Here is a 23,029-nt window from a genome sequence, read left to right on the forward strand (position 1 = left end):
TGAGTTTTCGGCATGTCAGTCTTTTCATGATCATCGATTTGCAGAACGTTACCGAATAATGAGTACATGTCAAAACTACATGGGGGACGCATTCTTTGCCGTAAGGATGAAGCAGCTTAGAAGACCTTCGTTGAGCTCAAGAAAGGAATAGATTGATATCGAGGAAGAACTTAGGCAGGGCAAATAAGTAAGCCAACAATCTGCCCCACAGATCGCATTTATATGGCCAAATCTTAATAAATAGAACAGCATTTGCAACGATAAGAGATCTCGTCAACCCGATTTTGTGCGGCAGATAATCACATAGAACGAAGCCAATAGCCATTAGAACACCAGAGGATGACAAAGATGTTATCTTCTTTACCGATCAAAACCCCAGTTGCGCGAGAACAGAAGGAGAAACGAGGTTTTAAGGAAGGGCTCAACCAGCCTATTGGCACACTGGCCTGGCCTGGCTTGGCCATCACATTTATGATCCAATAAAATAAGCACCAGAGAGAGAGAGAGAGAGTTTAAATTTCAAAAAGCAGCAGGTCATAAAAAAGAAAGAAAAAGTGAAACTCTTTTTACAAAGCAATCTCTATTGACCAACAAAAGGATTGTACAAAAAATGACAAATCCGTGTTTGGGGTTTTCTGATTAAATTTTCTTCTGCAAAGATCAGATGGGCATGGTATTTTTTTTCTCATTGAATATGGAAGACATGGTTGATTTCAAACAGGAGGTAGTGGGGCAGAATGCATCACCTTTTTTTGCCTCCCCACGATCCAATTGATTGTCCTTCTGGCAAATGAAGGTGTTGGGTTGCTCTGAGAATCCAGGCTGTGGAAACTGCAGCTGCCATCGTCCCCACCACATTCACTCCTAGGCATTGAACTGAAATCGCCATGATTAGACCATCCTTCAGCTTCAATCTCAGACGCCACAGTCCTTTGGCTGCTGCTCGGTTTCAGCTTGGTGTCTTCTACTCTATGCACAGGCAGCCGAAAGGAGAAGGCTCTCCTCGATGAATCCGCTGCGGAAGACAGTCGATCCTTCCTTGTTCGTAGCCAGATTTTCGAAATCGAAAAGCTCTCCTGTTTACCTTCCTGAATTACCGCCGAACTTGCGCTATGGCTGTCTGGGATCCTAAATCCTTCCCTCCTGGATTGAGAATTCTTGATGTCAATCATGGAGATGGTAGGCCTGTGGCCTGGTGTTACAGCCAAAGGTGGCTTCTTCATAGGCCTTTTTCTTTTCATTGAAGCAACGGGAACCTGTAAATGAGATGCTTCATCTAAAACATATTCGAAGGAACCCATTGAATAACACCTCCTTGAATCCACATTTCTTAGGCTGCTGCTGCTCTCTCCTCTCAGACTAATTTCCCCGCTAACACCAACCACACCACCACCGCCGCCGGCTGCGTCTCCGTCAGCACCAACAGCCGCATCCACGTTTCGCAGTTTCCCAAGCTTCACGGCGACGACTTTTGTCTCTTCCTTCGCCGGATTCCCGACCGACTTTTGCGAATTCTCCGTACAAGACGGTACAAACCCATCTTCTGCCGACGAATTCATCTGGGCAGCCGAAGCAGAGTTGCGGAGATCCCCGTCACCGATTTCCCGGGAGCTTTCGCTCCCGGATTCGAGAACCAGAACGATGGGCGAACAAGCGTTCGACGAAAAGTCTGGGAGAAGACTCCCCCTACACAGTGGGCAGGTCGAGTGCGAGAGCAACCACGTATCGATACAATCGAGGTGGAAGGCATGGCTGCACTTGGGCAGCAGTCTGAGCTTGTCGTCTGCTTCGAATTCGCAGAGACAGACGGCGCAATCGAACGGATTCTTGACGCCGATGATGTTTTTGTAGAGGAAGACGGGGAGAGTGTCGATGAAGGATTGGTCCACTCCCGAGTCATGGAGGTGGAAGAGCTGCTGCAGCTGCCCTTGTAAGACACTGACATTGTCTAAATCATCAGGGTCCCTCTGCGAGGGCCTGATAAGAAATCTAACAAGAAGGTGAAGAAGACCAGAGATGAAGAATATCACAGCCAGAATCACTATAATCAGCAAGATGCTGGGACTAATCCTATCATCCAAACTATGAGAAGAAGGCGGAGGAGGAGGAGGGGGAGGGGAAGGTAAGAATTGTGAGGATGGGGCAGAGTAAGAACTCTCGTTTCTCTGAATTTCATGCCACACCCAACTCATTTTTCACCTCTACGAGAAAGCATCAACAAAAAAAATGGGAGAAGAAACAAGAATCCGATATTGAAGAAAGGAGAACTGTCTCACCTCCAAGATTCTGAGTTCCTGCTATGGAGACCCACCTCCACAGGCCATTCTCTCAAGGAAGATGAGAGACGCCAATTGTTTGTTCAGGCCATATAAAAAGTATTGATGGTTTCGCTACTGACACATAATGAGGATGATGCGTATTAAAAGATCTGCGAAAGAGACATGCCTCTCTCATCTCCAGCCATCCTTACAGCAGATGGAAAAACCTGCAGGTCAATGGTGGTAAAATGGGAAAGCTAGTTGGTGCTGCAAGCAACGTATAACTACAAGAAAGTAGCCAAAAGCAAAAAAAAAAAACAGAGAGAGAGGAAGAAGAAAGAAAAGGGAAAAAATTAATTGTCGAAAGGTGTTGGGATGAGGGCACAGTAATAAATCACAAGAACCAGAGTAAATAAATGAAAGATTACCACGAATTCAAACAGAATGGAAGCCGAAGATCGCAGCAACTTTAATGGTCTCATTTAATTATCAGCAAATCGATGTGCACCGCGGGATTCTTTCCTTTCTTATTTTACTACCAAGCAAAGCTCCAAGAAAACTGCAACATATGGTCGTCGCTATTAATTAGTGGCCTCATCCCTGTGCATGATGCGCTAGAATCTTTCATTGAAATCCTTCCCCCTTTCGCTTCGCCATTGGAAAAATTGCGCGTCTAAAAATAATAATCCTGAGAGGATTTGAAGCCTAAATGAGAGAATGGAAGTTGTGGAGAAAGTTCTTCGCTTCCCTTGAAAGTGAAAAGAGAGTGTGTTTGTACTTGAAGTGGGGAACAATTGGTCGAGGCAGGACGACTTTGTGTTCATATGCTCATGCAATCAGTGTGCATCTACCCATTTTGTTACCTCCATCTTCTAAGAAATCAAGAGTAAAAATCATTTACAGTATTTTAATGACATTAAAAACGACGGTTACAAAAAGTTTACCGTATAAACAAATGAATGCACTCGCCATTACATTGACTAGGCCCATGTGTTTGAACCATTATCCACATGGACTACAGATTGTTAGCTCTAATTTTCAAATGCGACATCATATTTTAAAATCTAAAGGCAACGCAATAAGATTCTTTACCACGTAATTTCGCCGGTAAAGTGGCTTCATCCAGCCGTCGGCGGTAATTTAGCGATCTTTTGTCCACATTACGATGGCTAAACTCTTCTTTATTGTATGCTTTGCTGTCTTAAACGCCTCATTGGAAGGCCGTAATGTTAGATCCTTCTCTCTCTTGATATATATATATTATATATTAAAATTAAACTTTGTTCCATTTTTTTTATTTTAGAAATTAGATAATAACCCCGTTCCGTAGCGGGCCGCTATTGACAACAACGTTTACTAACCCGCAAATGAGCACCATGCAACAGCGACAGGAAAGTTCATCAAACAAATTTCTGAATGCCGGAACTACCCCTCGGTCCGAAGTGTGCCGTGTATTTGAACGGCCAAATATTCAAAAACGGGAATCGAGTCAGAAAATTCAGGCTGAGGGGCGCCAATTATAAAATTTTATATTTTTCAAGAGTCACCAATATATAAATTGAAAAAAAAAAACTTGAAGTATCAAATATGAAAAATGAATACGTCTATATGAGCAACTTTCCACACCTGCTCAAAAATCAGGCTCACCAAATTTAAATATATATGTTGGGAAAGAAAGTCGAAGGGAAGTAGCCAACGAAGGAATAATAATAAACTAAGGGGTGGTTAAACTTAATCCCACTTAAACCAGGGGTCCAGAAGGGCCATGTGGTTAGATCCACCCTGAAAGTTGTAAAAAATTTCTCTCGAAACGCTGAATTTGTCTTTGTGTTTGCGCTTTTTGCCGGATCGAGAGTCAAATTTTCCACAAAACATGGCCGCCAGTGTTTTGGTCACCAAACTCCCAGAGGTTCTGACTTCTCACGATTTTGTGGGTCTTGGTTCCATGACTCGGAGGTGTTCAAATGCAGAAGGCGCAAATACCCGATGTTGATTCCATCTTGTGAGGTCAGTGCCTTCAAATCTTGCTTCCATACTTGAACATACTTGAATCTCATAACGACGACAGGTTTAACCATTTCCATACGGAGCTTATGCTTTTTTTTTATGAGTTTCATTTCGCTTGTTAACAGTCTGTCTTGATTCTTATTCTCAAAAAAGTTCGCTAATTACTTTGACGAATTCCAGACTAAACTTTCTCCTAACAAGCTGCTGTTACAGTTAAGACCTCCTTCAAGAAGCGAAGTAATTTATAATATTATTGGCGTGCATGCCTTTGTCAGCTCTATGGTTTGAACATCTAAACGTACCCGCGTCGTACCGGAGCACTTTCTCGAGGTTTTTGACTCCTCCAAGTAATAGCTGATAATCTAACGAGTTGGTGTCCGTGGAAAATGATGAATGTGTACGATTAACAAACCCGGTGATGGATTGCAATATCCAAAATCAACATTTGGTGCTTGCCTTGGTACTCTTTAGTTTAATATTCGTATGATCTACGTTCAGTTAGTGCATCTCAAAGATACTCTGCGTTTCCGCATGCTCGTTTCCAATATGCGAAGATATTTGCGCAGAACTTGGTAAGTTTCTTTTATTATCCTACTTTCTTTTTCTCGATCGAAGGCCCCAGTAACCAAGAACATCAAACCGGTCAAGGTGATGGATCTGGTCAAGCTACTTGTATGCACAGACCCATGTGCTTGTTGGTTCATCACCTTCTTGCTCTAGTCATGGAAGTGTCTGGTTTTCATAATTGATTCCCATCTTAACAACCCATCTTTGTGGACAAAGGAAAGCTCGAGATAGTGAAAGGTGGCTTCAGCATCTTAGGCGGCACTGTACATCATCTCCATAGAACAGGTGGTAGGAAGGGCGCCAACAACTAACCTCGAAGAAAAAGTTGGCCGCCGCATATGGTGGGCGTCAAGTGTTCCTTGCCCCACCTTCCCCTCCTTATGAAATGCTTTTCCATCGCTCACCCGTGCCGATTGCGCCTTTTATCGTGAAAGTGCTCTGAAGTTTCTCCTTCCTGATCTCCTCTCCCTTTACGCCGCTTTGCTTTTGGGCCACACTATCCAAAGTTTTTATATTCGTTTTCAATGATTGAGGAGGTAGTTCAAGGCCACGGCCTTCCGCTCTTCCTGATTCATCTTTTTGTTGGGGCGCATGTTGGGAGATGCCCACTTCCAGGATTTTCCTGCCTTTCTGCTACTAGTTGGCCAAAAGTGGGATTGAAAAGCAAAGCAGCACACTACGCTTTCACTCATATGGAGACCAAATAAAACACCTGTCAGCTTTCGAGGGATTTCATAGACAACCCGATTCTGGAAAGCTGTGAAAGATAAAATTCAAGAGATTGCAACCCATTTCTCATTCATGACAATTCACGTGGAGATTTCCATAAGATCGCGCCTCGAAAACACCTAAGCCTTCATCTGAAGTCACTTGGAAAGCTAGACCCTTCCTGAAAGTTGAACACGTCGAAGGAACTCTCATGGCTTTCCTTCCTTTCCATATAAAATACACTGGAAATGGAGAAGCCACAGCTTTCGATCCCCTTCAAGCAAATTGTCCCGCTTATCTTGGATCTTAGTTTCTTCGTGCCATGTTAACCCCATGAATTTTGGCACCTATGACTCTACACCAGTCCAAAAGTTGTGTACTTAAACAAAAGACAGTGCAGAACCGGTGACCCGAGGTGCTGCACTCTGCAATCACCAGCTCCTTTCAAAACCTGTGTTGAATCGCTCCCTTCATTGGAAAGAAAAAGTGTTTACTCTTCATGGAGTGACTTTGATACAGAAGAACACACTTGTAAGTTCCATCACAACGCAGAGGCTTCTCGAAGTAAATGTGCACGGCGAGATCTTATCCGAAAAACCGATGTCTACGTTCATCTTCAACGTGAAGCTTCAATAAATTGCTTTGGCCAATTCCATTTATGGAGGCTTTCTCTCGGTTTCTCATTGTAAGGCACGCAAAGGGGGGAAAAAATTATATTAAGAAGTTTCCTACATTCATTTTCAACGTGAAGCTTCAATAAATTGCTTTTACCAATTCCAATAATGGGGGCTTTCTCTCGGTTTCTCATTGTAATGCAGGCAAAGGGGGAAAAAGTTTATATTGAGAAGTTTCCAGTGGAAATCTCCTGTCATAAAAGTGCTTCGAGACTCTGCATGACAAATGTAAACCAACCTGGGAGTCCATTTTCATTATACTAGCACAGGCTTTTGTGAGCACCCTTGTCTTTTTTCCATGGTTCAGGGAAATAAATTCCTGTGTTAGCAGGTTTTTTTAGGTCCTCTCCATAAGCAGACTTGGGACGTGGCTCTAGAAGCCCATGCTCACTGCCACAGGAGTACGGTTTTTTTTTTTTTTTTTGACGCAAGTGAACATGATCTACTCGATTCAATCCACGTTTCCCCTAGCTGTACACTGCCACTTGAATAATTTGAATCACTAAATTCACAACCACTCTTTAAAAAACAAAATTATCTGAATATTCCCCCCAAATGAAAATTAAAAGAAAAAGGGTTAGTGAATACTGAACTTCTCTGTCTTCATCAGGTTCAACAGATAGCATAAGGTCCCTTGAGATCTTGGGCAGTGAGCTGATGAGTTCGACCAGATAGAGGAGGGGAGTTCATCAAACAAACAAAGTATAGTCCAAACTGACCAAGTTACAGAGCCGATGAGCATTTAGTGAAAGCGTAAAGAGGAAGCTTTAGCAAGTTGTATTTTACCTGCTCATGTGAACATCGCTTATTAAAGGGTTGATGCATGCACAAGTGTAAGACCATCCTCTTTATTTGTTGGAAATTAAGGGAAAAAAACCAAAGTGCAAAACCATGAATTCATGATTAATAACGTCAGATTTCACTACCACTTGCAAGAAAAGAACAGTAGATGATTAAATGGGCCTATACATAAGAACCCAACTTTGTATTTAGGCCTGGGCTGCAGTCAAAGCAATTGAGCAAGTTCACATAAAGTTAAACTCATTGGTGTTTGTATACATCTACGAAAACTTCCATTAACAGTGCATTTTCGTTATCACAATCGTTGAGAATTATACTAATCAGGAGAATATGTCGTCCGCCAAGTTCAACAAATTACAGTTGCCTACAATTTAACCAATACACAGGCAAAGAGTTCGCTGGTCTTTCACATAGGAAAAGAATAAGATTGATCAACATAATCGTGCGCACACAAGAGGAACAAAGACAAAGATTTCCTTATGACATTAAGTTGATACAGCTCAGGAGGGATAAATAACAAGAAAAAGGATGGATGTATTGACAAAGATGGAGGTAACCTTGCAATCATCACAACGGAGTAGAGAGCGGCCACCAGAACCGTTTTACTCCGCACAAGTCTTGCAAGATCAAGAAAAAGAAAGAAAAGAGAGGGAGAAAAAGCTCAATCAGGATAGCACCATGGTTTGTTGTCGAGAAAATTAAAGCAATACCATGGTTGTGAGTAAGGCGCCTCCTTTGGCTTCTTATAAGCATGAAAAGCAAGGGAGGTGCTCCAAGCTCCACTCTGAGTTACAGAGACATTAGTTACAGAGTCATTGCAGCACCCCATGGAAAAGCAAGCCGGCCAACGGTGACAAGAGTAAGACATTTCACCGGAGCTACGTAGATCACTCTTAACAATGTCTGCGGGCGTGGATATAAATAGCCTTGAGCATCATACACAAGGGGACTCCCATAAAAGAAATGGGAGGAAAGGAAAACAGCCATGAAAAGGAGCTCATCTCAAATGGCAAAAATTTTGCTGACTGATTTGAGGGGGTTAACGTACACCTCTGTGTTATCATGTTACCCTGCAGTTCCCAAAAACTACATCTTTTATCTCCCACGACACGAAATACGCACATTGGTTGACTATGCCGAACCTTTCTCCCAGGCCCTTTTCAGCTTCTACAAAAAGTAAGATTCTTAAGTTAGTTTCTTCTTATTCTAGAGAGAATGTTCCATTTTCTAGTAGCCTGTGGAAACTGAAAACAATAGTAATGGAAAAATTTTCTTTTGGAACTTCAATTTTCGATTACCATGCTGTAATAAATGACAAAAATGGCTTTTGGGCAGTCCCCATGTCAGCTTTAGCCCCATCCCGCAGCAAAAGTTAAGCCTCACATCCCCAGCTGCTGTCAAAAGTGTGACCGATCAAGCTCGACCTGTACTGTTCTTGGCATGTGGGTTTCAGATGGTTTGGACCAACTTTCCAAGAAAAGAGTCAGGACAGAGATAATGAAATACGTAACGTAGTCGAAGTTTGGATTCTGCAGCGTGGTGACTTCTCTTTGACTGCCTGAGAGAGGTTTGCTGGTTCTGCCAAGCTGCTTGTTCTGTTGCTCTCTGCAGAGAACTCTGAGTAGTGGGGAGATCAGCTCCTTACTTTTTAGGGGTCAGTAAATGTAGGCTCATTTTTGTGGACATTATCTATGTTTGTTGAATTTTAACAGAGTTATGCCCTCAGAATATCTTCTGCGACAGAGCTACATCTTTGCTCTCGATCTGTCCTCCTTCCCCCTCGTCATTACCATCTTTCTTTTTTCGATGGACATGACAATACACCCTCTCTTTCTCTCTCTCTGAGCTAAAGTACATAAGATTCAGATCCTGAAAACCAACAGTGAAGGAATATCCAAGCTTGGGGACCCTGCAGCCTGCAGCTATCACTGGACAAGTCTTTTGCCTTTTCGTGCTTTCTTTTACTGCACCGACTTACAGGGGAACGACGTAAGATAGAAGGTACTGGCTAAAATATTCATTACAGTTGAATGACTATCGTTTGCTCGTTAATTAATGAGAGTCTGTTTCCTGCAGCACGCGGGCATGCCTGCTGCCGCGATTTTTCCCCCCATTTTCTCCAACCCCTATAAACTGTAAAGCTCCTCGATTCAAGAAACTAATTCTTGTTCTGTTCTCAAGTTCTTGGCTTTTGCCAATCCTATAAACTGCACCAGCTATTCCAATGGGGACATTAATTTTTCGATTCTGTTCTACTGAAACACGCAAATCTTAAACTTGTTTCGGTGAAGTTGTTCCTGGAAAACCATAGTAATGAGGCGCTGTACCCATTAACGAGGTGAATGAGCATTTTCTCTTTCATGGGCTAAGCTAAAGCTAGCCCTACTTAGATTAGGTACATTATGATCTGCTTAGAGCACCTTGAGTATGAACGAGCCGCACCATTAAATGGTTCGGACCTTGAAGAATCAGTAAAAAATAAGAAAGCAGATTTCAAAGATATGCCCATGTGAGGGGTTTTTTTTTTCATTTTTATTTTCCTTTTTGAACCTAGAACTGTTTCTTCTCTCTTTTCCATAATCACAAACTTAATCGTTTATTATGTAATCTTAGATTTTCTTAGGTACTTTTTTGAGCAAAACTATTGAACTTTTCGTGGCTCATTTGATGAAAGACTTGGTGAAAAAGGGCAACTCATCAATGACAACATGCTCAAATAAGTGGGGAAGAACAACCAACATTTTAATTGTAGTTAAAAAAGGTACTTGTGTTTTCCTCCATTATCATGACAACTTTCACTTGCATTTCCTGAAGTTCCCTGCTCTCCTGGAACTTTCTGTGCTTCTGGAATAACTAAGCGCATCGATCTAGATGGTGCTACCAGTTTTGAACTAATTCCTGATTATGTTTGCACTTGCAACACAAAACCAATGTTGTTAATATTGGATACTGATTCAGAAGGCCATGTTTGACTGGCCGGACTGTGCTCTGTCTGTGTAAAACGTCACTTGGGTATGTTTAGACCTAAGAAATTCAACTTTCTTCATCAGTTTTGAGGCATAAACATTGCATGTTAATGAAGGAAAAACTTGGGTTTCTTCTTTACCATGTCTATGACGGCCGAAAATAACTTTCATTCAGAAGTAACGTTGGCTCGAGCAATCAAATATGCACTAAATTTCCAACGTCTGTCAATTATGAGTGTTGGGCCATATCAGCCCTGGCGGATTAAGAGCCATTAGTTATAAAATTTCGAATTTTTAATGAGCATTAAACTGAAAAATTATTTTAGAGTATTAATATGAAAATAAGCATTTTGGTTGGTGTGTGTGTGGTGAACTAGTTATAAAATTTAACAATTAGCAAACTATTCATTCAATGAGAAGAAACAATTTGTTTGTTACTGTACCCATGTCTTGTCTGGGTTTGAATAGTTCATGGAAGGGGGTGAAGCGAGGATTTTTTTTAGGTGCGAGTTGAACGGTCCAAATTATAATTTTAAAATTTTTAATATTACTTTTCAAATTTTTTGTATAGAATAAATAAAAAAAATAAAATTTACACGTAATTTAAAAAAAAAAAAACTTTTTTGTTTTTGTGAGGGCCATTGAACTTTGGTTCCATTAGCATTGGTCCATTGGTGGCAGGGTTGGTGTTTTTCCTAATTGCTCGAAAATCGGTTTCCAACTTGTATCGGTAAGCTAAACGATACTCCGGCTGATATTCACATCGACTCGTATATCAGTCATTTTTAAAAAATTTATTTGTTACTATTACTGCTATTATTATGTTAAACTATCAACCGACACGAGCCTGAATCAGCTGATACGGGCTGGTGTGGCCTGAACGGGATTCATATTGGCTCGCATCTAGAAAGCCTGAATCGGCCGATATTCAGGCCGACGAGGCTGGATCCAAGTTAAGAAGAGATTGGGTCAGTCTGGGTGAGGCCCGGCACGGTCGCACTCAAAGTTCCCGCCGTAAAATCGAGAAATCCTTCGCGCCCTCTCTACCTCACCATCCTTCCTTTTCAAAGATTCTATATGAATTTGTAGACGAAACCGAGATGGTTAACTTCCCTTAGGCGCTTTAAGGCGAGTGCAGAGAAGTCCTGCCCTCATTTTTGAGTGGTAAACCGGCCGTTGCATATGCCGGCTACTCCTGCCTGTCTTGGGCGACAAGGACATATCACGAGGTAGAGACGCAGTGTGATACCATAGGGTGATATTTCCGAGGTAGGCCTCTCAACTGGATTGTTGCCGAAGAACATTACGAAACTGCGCAAAGAGTTAAGCAAACTTTACAACGTTACAATGAACTTCAGGACATTCTATGCCATGTTAAATTCCTAAAAGGTTTTGTTAAGGTTCTGGTACGTTTCAATCCTAGATCGTGGCTAAATTTGGTCTTTTTTCCGTCGTGAGGTACTCTGGCCATTCCGATAATTTGCAACTTTCGGCCTGGAATGTATCCCGGCGCGTAGAATCTGATGAAAAGGACTTCAAAATTTGAACCATCTTCTCTGATTTTGTTGGTTCCGATCCGTTTACCTGTGCATGAAAACTGATAGTGTTTGAGATCGAAAAGGATCTTCCAGACTGACCGAGGACACATCTATTTTGGTTACAGGTGATTATATAACCAACCAATCCCAGTTGAGAAAACAAAAGCTGTGTTTGTTAGCCATAATGGTTAATCTTGTGAACAGATACATTATTTTTCTTATCACAGGTTGAAAATTCACAGGCTGATGTGATTTCAACCTCGTGGGAAAAAGCACAGGTTCTAAAAGCCTCAACTTTGACGAGGTACTTAATTCACAGCTTGAAGTTTCTTTGTTTGGTGTAGCCTGTAAATCTTTGTACTTGTTAACGAGGATTCATAAAAAGAGCCTGTGACCAAATGTGCCTTAGGACGCATGATTCGAAGGCGGTGCTTTCTCGAATGAGAATCACAATCACGGCTTGGATTTTTGGAATCATATCCCTGTGGAATACTGGAAAACATAATTATCAGCTTGCTCTTATTTATTTCTGTACTTCTCTACCAGTGTAGAAGATCGAGTTGTTGTTAGGATTCAGACCTCAACAAACAATTCCATGCTTCAACTAATGGTTCACAGCAATTATGAGACTGTGATGTTGATCTCCACTAAAAAAAAAAAAAAAAGAAATCAAGGCACTTGTTCTGCTTGATTCTAAGTTCGTTATCATGAAATTCGCTGTTGGTGGTGTCCTAGTTTGAACTTCACGCTGTTGCTTGTGTCTGTAAAATCGTTGAACTTGTCTGAATTTCAGCTCACAAGACCATGCTGTTGTCAATATCATTTTGCATCCATATTTCCATCTAAATTATATGACATTCAAAATTGCTTCCTTTGGCTTCCAGCATTGCATATTTGATGCACTAACTCTCTTTGGCTGGTGGTTTATTACACGACCACAGGAATTGCAAGGGGGAAATTGCGACTATCAAGCCAATGCTCTTATTAAAGTCACCATTAGCAGGGATTTCTCATTTACAAGGGTTGTTTGCAAACAACAAAAAACGAGGTTCTTGATCAGTTCTATGCATTATTTTGCTCCTGGTGGTGTATTATGAATGTTCTGCAGCTGGGGTATGAATGTCCATACTCGAAGAGCAGCATCATTTCCATCTGAGAACAATCGATATGCACATTTTATTGCATAAACATTCCCTTCAAACTTAGCCATATTTCTCCAGGGGACACAAAAAGCCTTTAGATCCTGTAAACTGATAGGAGCTAGTCTCCAAATACCCAAACCATTAACTATAGAAACCTTCCTGACCCGTCGTGTCTGACAAATTATTAACGACGGAGGCTTCTTAACCTATTACACAGAGTATATATATTGGAGCTAACTGAAATGTGGGTGATTGATAGCCTAACATCGGCCTCAGAAATTTTCATATCCACTATAGCTAGTGGAAAGCATCAACATATGATTTATCGTCATTGACCACAACTGGTAATGTGAACTGTCGTTCATTTCAAGCTTGAATATTCCCGACTTATTTCAATGTCTGTGAAATATGGTGGAGTCTTCTTTGGTCCAATTCTCTGGTGGCCACATGCAGATCAAGTATGATCCCTGAAAAGAGCATTGCATTTGTATCACTAGAGCCACTCTGTCGTCCCACAAATTTTCAATTAGTTGTCTGAAAAGGAACAGAATGAGTTTTTCCAACGCAAATTTCATCTCCTTCTTATGCTGAATGCCCGGGTATTTTTAATATTGTCGCTGTTGATTTTTCTAGTGATTTTGGTAGCTCAGCATAGAGGTGGCAACAGAATATAGTTACATTTCTGCCTGGCGCACTATGAAAAAGGATGAAGAAGAAATTGAAGAGATGATATGGATTCTTGTGGTTAAGTTACTAATTTTTGTGTTTGCAAGTTCCTAGGCATTTGAGTCTGTTCATGTGGTCCTCAGACATGGGAGTGTTTTGGAAAGAAAACTGTCATGCTCCTAGTGAAGTTCAATATTTGGCGATTATCTTTAGAACTATATTGATGAACATGGCTCCACTGCTTGCGGCAACGTGGTTGTCCTTTATTATTATTATTATTATTGTAACTATATTATTAAACACAACAGCTTCATTTACTTCACATCTGGCAAATTTGATCTTTAGTGCTACGCATCAGTGCATAATATAACTGGGGCAAAAAAAAGGTACCATATTTGGGCATACAAATTTATTTATTTTTGCTTACTTTCTCTGGCCTCTGTGAACGGATTGAGCTTGGTGGTCTTCCGAACTCTCAGTATCACCTGTACCATCAAAGAGATTCGTGAATTTTCTCAAAGGAATAAATGGATGTGAAATATTCTAAGCCATATGTTAGTGAAACTGATTTTAGAGCGCCACAGAAATGGTTCATACAGTAATTATTGAACCACCAAAAAATCTGTTTGGCAGTTTTAATGAAGAACAAACTGGTGCATCTATTTAGTGTGTATATCTACTTATCTATCTGTCTGTCTGTCTATCTTCAAAGGCTCCTTGGGCAGGGCCACCTCTTCTTTAGATTGAGAGTCCCTTCTGGTGGTGCAGGTTGGAAAATAAAAGGCTAAGCATGTGTCGGCCTGCCTCTTTTTTGAATGAATCCTTACTGTCTTGGCTCATGATGAAGGAGGGTCTTACAGTCAACTTTCAATTTAGTCATTAAGGTTCATGCTCTTTCTGGATATTATCATATAAAATCCACATCTAGTTGTATCATACTACATTTTGGATATTGTAACTTGAATCCTTATTATAGTCGGCGCTGTCAAGGGGATCTGTTGTTTATACATTCATTTTCTAATTTCTTTTTCTAGACTTGGACGATTAGAAATAGCTTCTACTAGATGAACTGGACTGGATTTTTCTGTTGTCGAAGCCCTGATTGCAGACACGGAAAGGTGGTCCAAGACAGTTATCTGACCTTGGCTTCCATGCTGAGTTTGCACTTTCCTGTCCATTCATCGCATTCCACAAAATTCAGAAAGTGTCTCATAGGCTGATGTGTGTGCAAAAGTAACTTGAACAGAACAGGAAAAAGAAAAAGAGCAGGATGGTGCTTTGCCATAGTCTGCCACTGCTTGCACTTATAGGGTGCCTCTGCTGTCCGAGAGAGAGGGAGAGAGATAACGATGATGACAGGTCCCAAAGGGCCGGCGGCACATTGGGATCTTCCCCGCTCTTCCCTTCCCAAGCTCCCCAGAATAACGGAACACACTTGTATGGCTCTTGATTGATGATCCCGGTCATAAGCAGGGAATGGAATTTAACTTCAACTCGACCAAAGGCTACAAGTTTCTTAGACAAGACGAAAAATATTGTTACCATTTCTTGTCACGACATTGAGCTGGGTCTCACATGCAAGAACGCTCGTACCCTTGAGGAAGTCAAAACATATGGTATCTTGTGGCCTTGCCTCGCTGTCGATTCCTGATCGAGTGTTGTATTGAAGAAGCTGCACAATCTCATCTGCACTTCTCGCGCCACGTGTTCTGGTCGCCGTTCTTGCCCTCAGTGTTGCTGCTCCTCTCAAGGCTAATAATAAAAACAACCAATGTTAAAATCAATACAAAAAACTAATAACATATGCATGCTTTCTACTTTATATTCAGCAATTCAGGCGTTGAAATTTCTCAGGCATGGTTTTTAGGTCTTGCTATGGATTGAGTGCACATTTTGATATGCTTGAACCAATCTACGACTTGTGTCACGATTTTGATCTTTCCTGATCTTGTTGAGTGTTAGTGTCCGGCAAAATGTGAAATGCTTTTGATTTTCATTACATGTAGCAGCTGCTGCAGTGAGAGTAATGACGTCGCCAACATCTTTAGCTGTTAATGCAGATCCTATTGCTGATCCCAGTTGGTCTTTCTTGGCACCCATGGTCTGAGCCACTTCCACGCACTGAGCTGCGACAAGGGCAGCAGCAGAAGCCAGAACTGCATCTCTGGCATTGTTGGCCTCTTCCTCATCATCTTTGCCCTGCCGTTTCTGTTGATGCTGGCCACGGTTACTCTTCTTTCGGACGTTTTCTGCCGCAACTGCTGCAAGTACTGCCGCCACACCTGCAACTGATATAGCTGCATGCACCTCTGCTTTTCGGAGTCTGGTTTCTTCCTTCCTCTTTCTCTTTATCTCTTTCAACCACAGCCATATGGACTGTCCTCCAAAAAATTTTGCTAGTGTCTGCATCATTTATTAGATGATAAAAGAAAGCCAGAATTAGCATATGATGTTTGGCAGTTTGGATTTGATGAAAACTTGTCTTCCACTGAAGAAACTAGCTGAAAGTTTGTGACGTCGGGTAGACTTGGTGGTGGTGGTCAAAAAGGCATTTGAAAAGTTTGTGCTTGTCTTAATTGCATTTAGTTGAGGAAATTGTGTTCTGTTGGCTTTGTGCTCTGAAGTTTTGTCGGAATTGGTATATGAGGTGTTCTGGGAATTTGGTTTATTTAAATCTAAAAAAGTCAGCATGCCACAGATAATCTGTGATGCAAGATGATTTTCTTTGAAACTAGTGAAAGCAACAAAAATAGGTAGAATGAGATACTTGCCCATTTCTTCCTGAAGCATCGATCAAGGTTTAACTCTGGGTGAATTGTCTGTTGCAGCCATATCCATGACTTTGAATATGAAGAAAAAGAAGAGAAAGTGAGGAAAAATTATGCGCACGTAACTCCGACAAATAAACATGGAAGGCTGGGAAACGCTACCTTCAGGTCGTCCGTTTGCCATAAAGGTACGGAAGTATTGTCATCTACGATTACCGTCCTATCTTTGTCCTGCTGGCCAGAGCGCTAGAAAATCAATGTACTTGAAAAATACAAGATATAATCTTGGACGCTTGCTATAGACATGCTTACTTGCTGTGAAACTCTCAACTGAGTGGCGTACTTCTTAATAATGTTTTCTTCAAAGGCCACTTGTTTTCGAGGATCATGAGAATTTGCAGCTGCCAGCGAACGGAAGACTTGAATTACCGAATTTCGTGAGAGAAAATCCATCGACTCGAACGGGACGCCTGGTGTACAACATACTTTGGAGTACTTGGAATCCATTGGAACAATTAAATGAAAGGTTTGGCCTTGGAATAGGGGGAAGGTGCTGCCTAATGGAAAAAGCAAGATGGGTATTTACACATCTGACAGCCTCTCCTCTTGAGACAGAAATCACTACTCTTAACTTGGGATCTGTGACTGGAGATTGGGTATATATATCTTCATTTTAAAGAATCAACAGCATTTGAGAAATATTAAGATGAGAAGGAATCATTGTAAGCTATGTCGACCATGATTGGATAATGGAATCCATTAATTGAATAATCCCAAAAGGTGAATGCCAGCTACTAGGCCTCCACTTTTGTTACTAACTTTAGTGGCAGTCTCAAAACTAATACAAAACATCACTAAAGAACTACTTGTTTTCAGATTGGATAATCTTGCTTTTTCAGTTCAGGTCTGTTGAGATTTTTTAACTTTGTTGAAGTCCACAGGGAAAGAAGAAGAAAAAGAAAAGGTAACTATTTTTGTGAGTTGGATCCCTGGGGCTCATGATGGCACAGTGGTAGCCTGGCTCCACCTTGATATTTGTTTAGTACCCAAAAAGCTAGACATGCGCGCATGAATGATTGAGATTGTTCACAGTGGAGGGGCATGGCTGCTACGGAGCTTCCCTTTGGAGGATCATGTCTATTAATAACGCTTGTTTTTTTCCTGTTGCCTTTTGTGACCGGCTTTGTAGCTCGTGTGGCCCTTGTCCCAGCTGTTACAGATATTTTTTGAAACTCTAGCTTTTCATGCTCAATAAAATTCCCGATAAATTTCAATTCATTACTCTTGAAATCTTGCTTATTGACACTGTTGCTAGCTTTTACATTTTTTATCAAAATCTATAGTGTCGGGCAAAAGATAGTTGAGATTCTCAATAAGAAATGCTCCAGATAATAATGTCTTCTTTCTACTTAAGTTTGACGCCAATCCATTGAAAATGTAATTTCTTAAGGTCTAAAAAATGTATTAAGGGATTAAGCAATTTTTTTTCTCATAGATGTACGCCCTTTCAGCGGAGCCACGTAAATTTGCCGCCTCGCTCCACTTCGAGTCTTTCTTTCTTTGAATCCTTATTATTTACTTTTTTCATAAAAAATTCCACATCTTCCATCTTCTTCTAAGTTTTTGTTTAGCTTTTCCTTTTCTTCATAAAAACGTTTCAATTACCAGGTCTCTAGCACAAGTGGTTCCAGGGCCAAATTTTACGGCATTTTCTCCTCCACTTTACGTAAGAGATATTGAACTTCTTCCTGGTCTACCGATCGGATCCAAGTCACTGTTTCACTCCATCCTGCTATTTTCTTTTCGATTCGTTCAGTTGGAAAATGTCCTCGGTTTTTTTTTCTGTCATTTTTATTTTAAATATCTTAATCTCTTAGACAACTGATCTGATATAACTACACGACTGATCTCTCGGATCCACGATCCACATATAGCTAGAACTGCTGATCTAACCATAACGTGGCCAATTGATCTTATAGGGTCACTAGTCTTCATTAATTTGTGAGGAATTAATTCGCCAGTTTTTGTGTGTAAGGTAGGTTGACCGACTAGTTTATGGCAAGAGATATACCCTAAATACCAAAAATTTGAACCAGATTCAAAGGCCTGAACCCCAGCTCACCTAAGGCCAGAATACAGGAGCTTCATTTGATTACAAAATGCATATAGTTATTGGGTACTTTATTAAATACAAGGTACCCAAGGGCCGCCAAATAATTGTTGGGTACATAATGTCTATTCTGTAAGCCGTTACTTGGAATGCCTTGCTTGTTTTTCCTTCCTAACAGCTTGTTAGGAAGCCTTCAATGAAGTGTTATGAGATAACTTTTCTGCTCTCTCTATCTCTCGCTCTTTTCAAATACTCGAAACGCTTCTAAGGAACTGTTTCATGGAAAAAAGCTTATTTTAGCCTTTTGATTCTGGAGACTAAAAGTACAAAGTTACCATTTTTCGATTGGTGCTTGTCACAATGTTGTCCCTGTAAATGTAGATATGGCAGATGGCATTAGCTGGCTATTTATTAATAGATCGGTTTGTGGCAATTTAACTATCTGTGTATTGATTGACCATTTGTTTGTAAAATGCTGTATATATATATATATATATATATATCCTTGACGTGTTTGTATAACTGCTGAGTGCAGGAAATATCATTTTCTTACCTATGTAGCACACCAACTTGTATTTTTCTATGTACGGATACGTATCCTCTGCAAAATGTCTTTTCAGACAAAGCTTCTCGGGTTTGATTGAGACATACGGGGTCAGAAAACCATTTAGAATGGCTGTATACTTGTAGTATTCAATAGAGCATAACAGTTCCACAAATTTTATATGGTGTTTGGTGCAGTGTAGCTAAAATGACATGACAAATTAAGGAAAAAAAATAACTTTTTATCTAAACATGAAGAGATAAAAAAGAATCTTTTTATCAAAAGGAAAAAAAAAAAAAGATCCTTCCCGAAGCTCAATTTGGAAAACAAAGAAATAATAGCATTAAGAATGTCAGATGACCCCTTGACATGAAAACGTGTGCATATATATATATATATATATATATATATGTGTGTGTGTGTGTGTTAAATTAGTCGCGGGCATCATATATATTGTCACCTAATTGTTAGGCAAGTGGGGGACATCAAGTTATTTTGGCTTTAGTCGGCTTTGCAACCATGTTATTGCTGTCAGCTGACGAAGGAAACTTCTGTTAACAAATTTTGTAAGTCTGGTAGGTGAGAACATATGCTGGATATTCCTGGAACTTCCTGACTTTGATGAACGGCGTGTCGTTGAATAGACTCCTGATCTACAAGCTATCCAATTTAAAGAAGCAGACAGCTCTTTGAAACGTCCCAATCCAAAATTGAACAGTTCACGTGGTAACGCATATAAGAACCCATCGCAGTTGATCAAATACTGATGCATGACAACGACCGAATGGATCCATATGCAGAGTCTGTCATAATCGAACGACGTATTCATGCTTCCTATTGCAGGCTTTAAAATTTTTGAAGAAAACTTTTGTAACTTTTGGCCTGACATGCACGCATTCCCTCGTTGATTAATTCAATGAAAGCCATCTGAAAAAATATCGTCCCGCTCGCTTCTCTTTTTCTAGAAATTCGGATCATACTTAAAAACCTTATAATTCAAAATCATACTGTGCGTAATTTGCATTGTTTAAGTTCTGTTCTCCCAGGAAGTTTTATATACTAAATTTTCTCTTGCCCAACAAGTCATCTTGGCATAATCTAATTAATGGAGCTAACCTAAGCCGGCGTGCCATGTGTGTATATGTATAGAGGGCGTGTTTGGATCTTAGATTGTGAAGTGATCTAAGATTTTAAGATCTTAAATCGAAGGATTTTAGATCTCCAACTGATTTCTAACAAGGATCTAAAACATTTGAAAGATGCAAATATTGCGCCACCCGTTTGCAAACTTTGCATCTCAAGATCCACGGAATTCAAGTCAGACCGCCATCCCCTCTGACTTCAGATCTATGAAATTCAAGGCATAATGGTGACCATAAATCCATGTTTCGTCTCAAGCATGGGCCTTAAGCAGCCCCTTATATGATGATGAATATGAGCATATAAAAACGGAAATGCCAACTTTGAAGCAGTCTCAGGCGTACTTATGGACAACCATATTCTAAAGAAGGCTTGCAAGTAATCGATCAGCAGGATGGGTTAATTCTGATCCTTGTTAGAAGGTTTGCTTGAACCTAGTCCAGGACCCACAGGTTTGGTTGAACCTAGTCCAGGACAGAAAGGCCTGGCATCTCAAGCATCACAAGTTCTCTAGCATGGGCATGTTTCAGTCCGCACATTAATTCTGATCCTTGATGAGCATATTCTCTCTTTCTCTCAACCAAATCAACAATGCAGATGAGATTTATATGGTGAAAATTAAGTAAATAGATTTGGTATTCCTTTAATATCCGCATATTATAAATGAAATTCTTTCGACGCCAGCTAGATCCTTGCATGCAAACGTATATCTCCCTCTCTCCCGCCTCCGCTTCTCTATCTCTTATGTAGCAACCTCATGGGCCTCTGCCTCTTAAGCAACAACCTCGTGGGATTGACGTTTAAGATCTGAAAGGCTTCTGTTCATTTACGTTCTCTAGCCTCTAGCCATCTGTTTTTGAGACGTGAGCCAACAAACTTGACAGGAGGCGTCGAGAAACAAGAACAGAGCCTTCCCCACCATAACAGCATCATCTATAACTGCACAAAAGAGCAGGCTTCAAGAGGCATATTGTAGCTGCCATTGAGGAAGATATTTATTTCTAGTTCAATTTTCATTGGTACTATTCTTCATCTTAAATGGTAGGATGCAATATTTAACTTTAAAAGCGCATTGTTGCTATCACTGACATTGATGCAGCCCACAAAAGATGCAAGGACAAATGTGAACCACTTCAAACACGTCCAATATTCACCTCACCTTGTAATGATCTTCTAACATTATTTTTCTTGATTAAAATCTCCTTGCAACGCACGCACCGTTCGATCAAATCAGTAGCAATAGCATGTTGATGAACTTGCACACCGGCGCCAAACACATACAAGGAGCTCAAAAGCTACATGGAAAAGATCCCAAAGAACGAGAGAAGAGTTGACGGTTCAGGAGGAGAAACCGGCAACATCGAATGTAGCTTCGAAACTGGAGCCAATTTCTAACTTCGTACAACCACTTCTCCCTGGGAATGAAAATTAATTGCCAAACATAATCTATACCATTGGTTTCAATAAAATAGGTATGATCTGAATCAGATACAGTAATTTTGCAAAGTAAAACTTAGAAATTTAACCTGCAATCGACAGCGGGCTAAACGATTTTACTCTCGAACTAGTCTGCTAATTGTACATGCGTACTTCTTGTGGAGGGGAGAGAGAATGATTGGTTGGTAAATGAGAGAAGAGGCGTCTGCATGGGATCAGTCTGAAGAGAGATAAATAGCAGCAGCGGAGTTCGTAGAATCATGTTCAGTATTTGACCATACATTTCGTACCGGCACTTAGAAGTCCTACATTTTAACACCTTTTCCCGTACCTCCTTGTTCTCTTCTTCGAGGCTTACGGGCATCTGCACGTGAACCACCATTTAATTCTTGTCTTGCTGTCCATCGCTTCCCATGTCTTGTCCATTTCATCCCATGCCCTCTCTCTGTGTTGGGTGCCTCTTTCATTTGCTTATTGTCGGTAAAAGGCAGAATCGGAGTCCACCTCTTGGGATTTTGCTGCTTGGAAATTTTGCTTGGATCATGATCATCTCCAAGGCTAAGGAGAAAGTCCATGATAAAAGGCCCAGGTGCATATCATTCTCTTCACTGCTAAATGGTTTCTGGTCTTTCCTTGGCTTCTTGTGACAAGGGAGAAACCACGAAGTCCCTTTTTCTTATGGTCTAATTAAGGTATCTTAATTTTGCAATTTTGAATTATGACAACATATACTTTCTCTTTTTTTTTCCCTAAGAGAGTGATTTATTCCACCACCCTTAAAAGATCGATTTATTCCACTACCCTTAAAAGATCCACTATGCCCTCCATTCTCAAAGTTCATAGAGCTTGAGTCATGGCTTATTATGGTCTACTGAAACGTGACAGCAACCACCCCAAGTTTTCAACCCAAATCTCTTTATGAGGTGGACCACCTTGCTGTCAAGTGCCTTACAACCCCATTGAGGGACTATATATACCTTTTCTGCACCATTTTCAATACCTTTCCAGATTTTTTCTAGAAAAAGTTTTTTCCATTCACCTTGAGATTTCCTTTACTAAGAAACACCCGAGAACGAGAATTTCTGGTGCCCAATTCAGTGTGAAGCTCACGCTAAGAAATTGAGATAAAAGAAAGGGAAAATATCATCCATCAAGAACTGAGATTTGACGCTCACACTTACATTAGAGTGGTAGATCTAAAACTATCTGCATCGCCAATGCCAGAGCTCTGATCCTCAATTTGATCAGTTTTGAAAACCAATTGCCAGCGAGAGCCGTGACTATCTAAAAATTGGACCACAAGACTTATGTTGAAAAGGATCGACAATTTATTGCATATGCTTTCATTGCCACAATCTGATAGAAGTTCGCTTAAACCCCAACTTGCCTATAAAAGACAAAATCATTTTAAGTAATACACATGTCCAAATAATCGGAAGGGAATAACCATCTTGACTTCTCTCTCTCTTGATATAAATACTTTCTTTCAAACACAGGTAGAAGGCCCAAACGAATAGTTGTTTTTCCTGTTTTCATATTTACTCACGAGGTGTTCATTTCTAGGGATGTTATTCGAATCAATTTGCAAACTTCACTTTGTTCATTCATCGGATGGAATAATTTGCTGCCCACCATTGCTATACCTAACCTCCCAACAAGAGCTCTATATGACTAGCATTCTAGCATACAAGGCTTAGAAACGA

General features: G+C 40.6%; 2 protein-coding genes across 3 annotated transcripts; both read right to left on the minus strand.

Annotated features, from left to right (window-relative positions):
• Positions 1–485: 485 nt before the first annotated feature.
• Positions 486–2,880, minus strand: LOC116250100 (RING-H2 finger protein ATL13-like). The gene is made up of 2 exons (XM_031623490.2): positions 2,687–2,880; positions 486–2,485 (listed from the first exon to the last, which is right to left on the minus strand). Exon 2 carries the CDS (start codon positions 2,190–2,192, stop codon positions 714–716), a length of 1,479 nt encoding a protein of 492 aa, XP_031479350.1. The 5' UTR covers positions 2,193–2,485; positions 2,687–2,880; the 3' UTR covers positions 486–713.
• Positions 2,881–12,879: 9,999 nt separating this feature from the next.
• Positions 12,880–16,933, minus strand: LOC116250394 (uncharacterized). 2 transcript variants are annotated; one of them, XM_050077032.1, is made up of 7 exons: positions 16,408–16,933; positions 16,258–16,326; positions 16,099–16,167; positions 15,328–15,730; positions 14,870–15,079; positions 13,755–13,812; positions 12,880–13,128 (listed from the first exon to the last, which is right to left on the minus strand). In XM_050077032.1, the coding sequence occupies exons 1-7, from the start codon at positions 16,600–16,602 to the stop codon at positions 13,116–13,118; spliced, it is 1,017 nt and encodes a 338-aa protein (XP_049932989.1). In that variant the 5' UTR covers positions 16,603–16,933; the 3' UTR covers positions 12,880–13,115. The 2 variants fall into 2 exon arrangements, with proteins under 2 accessions (XP_049932989.1, XP_049932988.1); XM_050077031.1 differs by having other exon boundaries at positions 16,258–16,329.
• Between the last annotated feature and the right edge of the window lie 6,096 nt (positions 16,934–23,029).

The sequence above is a fragment of the Nymphaea colorata genome, chromosome 3, assembly GCF_008831285.2.
Source record: "Nymphaea colorata isolate Beijing-Zhang1983 chromosome 3, ASM883128v2, whole genome shotgun sequence".
Classification (NCBI taxonomy): domain Eukaryota; kingdom Viridiplantae; phylum Streptophyta; class Magnoliopsida; order Nymphaeales; family Nymphaeaceae; genus Nymphaea; species Nymphaea colorata.

Bases quoted from the DNA above. Each gene is read 5' to 3' on its own strand.
- LOC116250100 (XM_031623490.2), bottom strand. From the start codon at position 2,192: ATGAGTTGGGTGTGGCATGAAATTCAGAGAAACGAGAGTTCTTACTCT.
- LOC116250394 (XM_050077031.1), bottom strand. From the start codon at position 16,602: ATGGATTCCAAGTACTCCAAAGTATGTTGTACACCAGGCGTCCCGTTC. The intron at 16,168-16,257 runs GTAGCGTTTCCC...TCATATTCAAAG, and splicing joins GGCAAACGGACGACCTGAAG to TCATGGATATGGCTGCAACA. The intron at 13,813-14,869 runs GTAACAATATTT...TTGATGGTACAG, and splicing joins CAATGTCGTGACAAGAAATG to GTGATACTGAGAGTTCGGAA.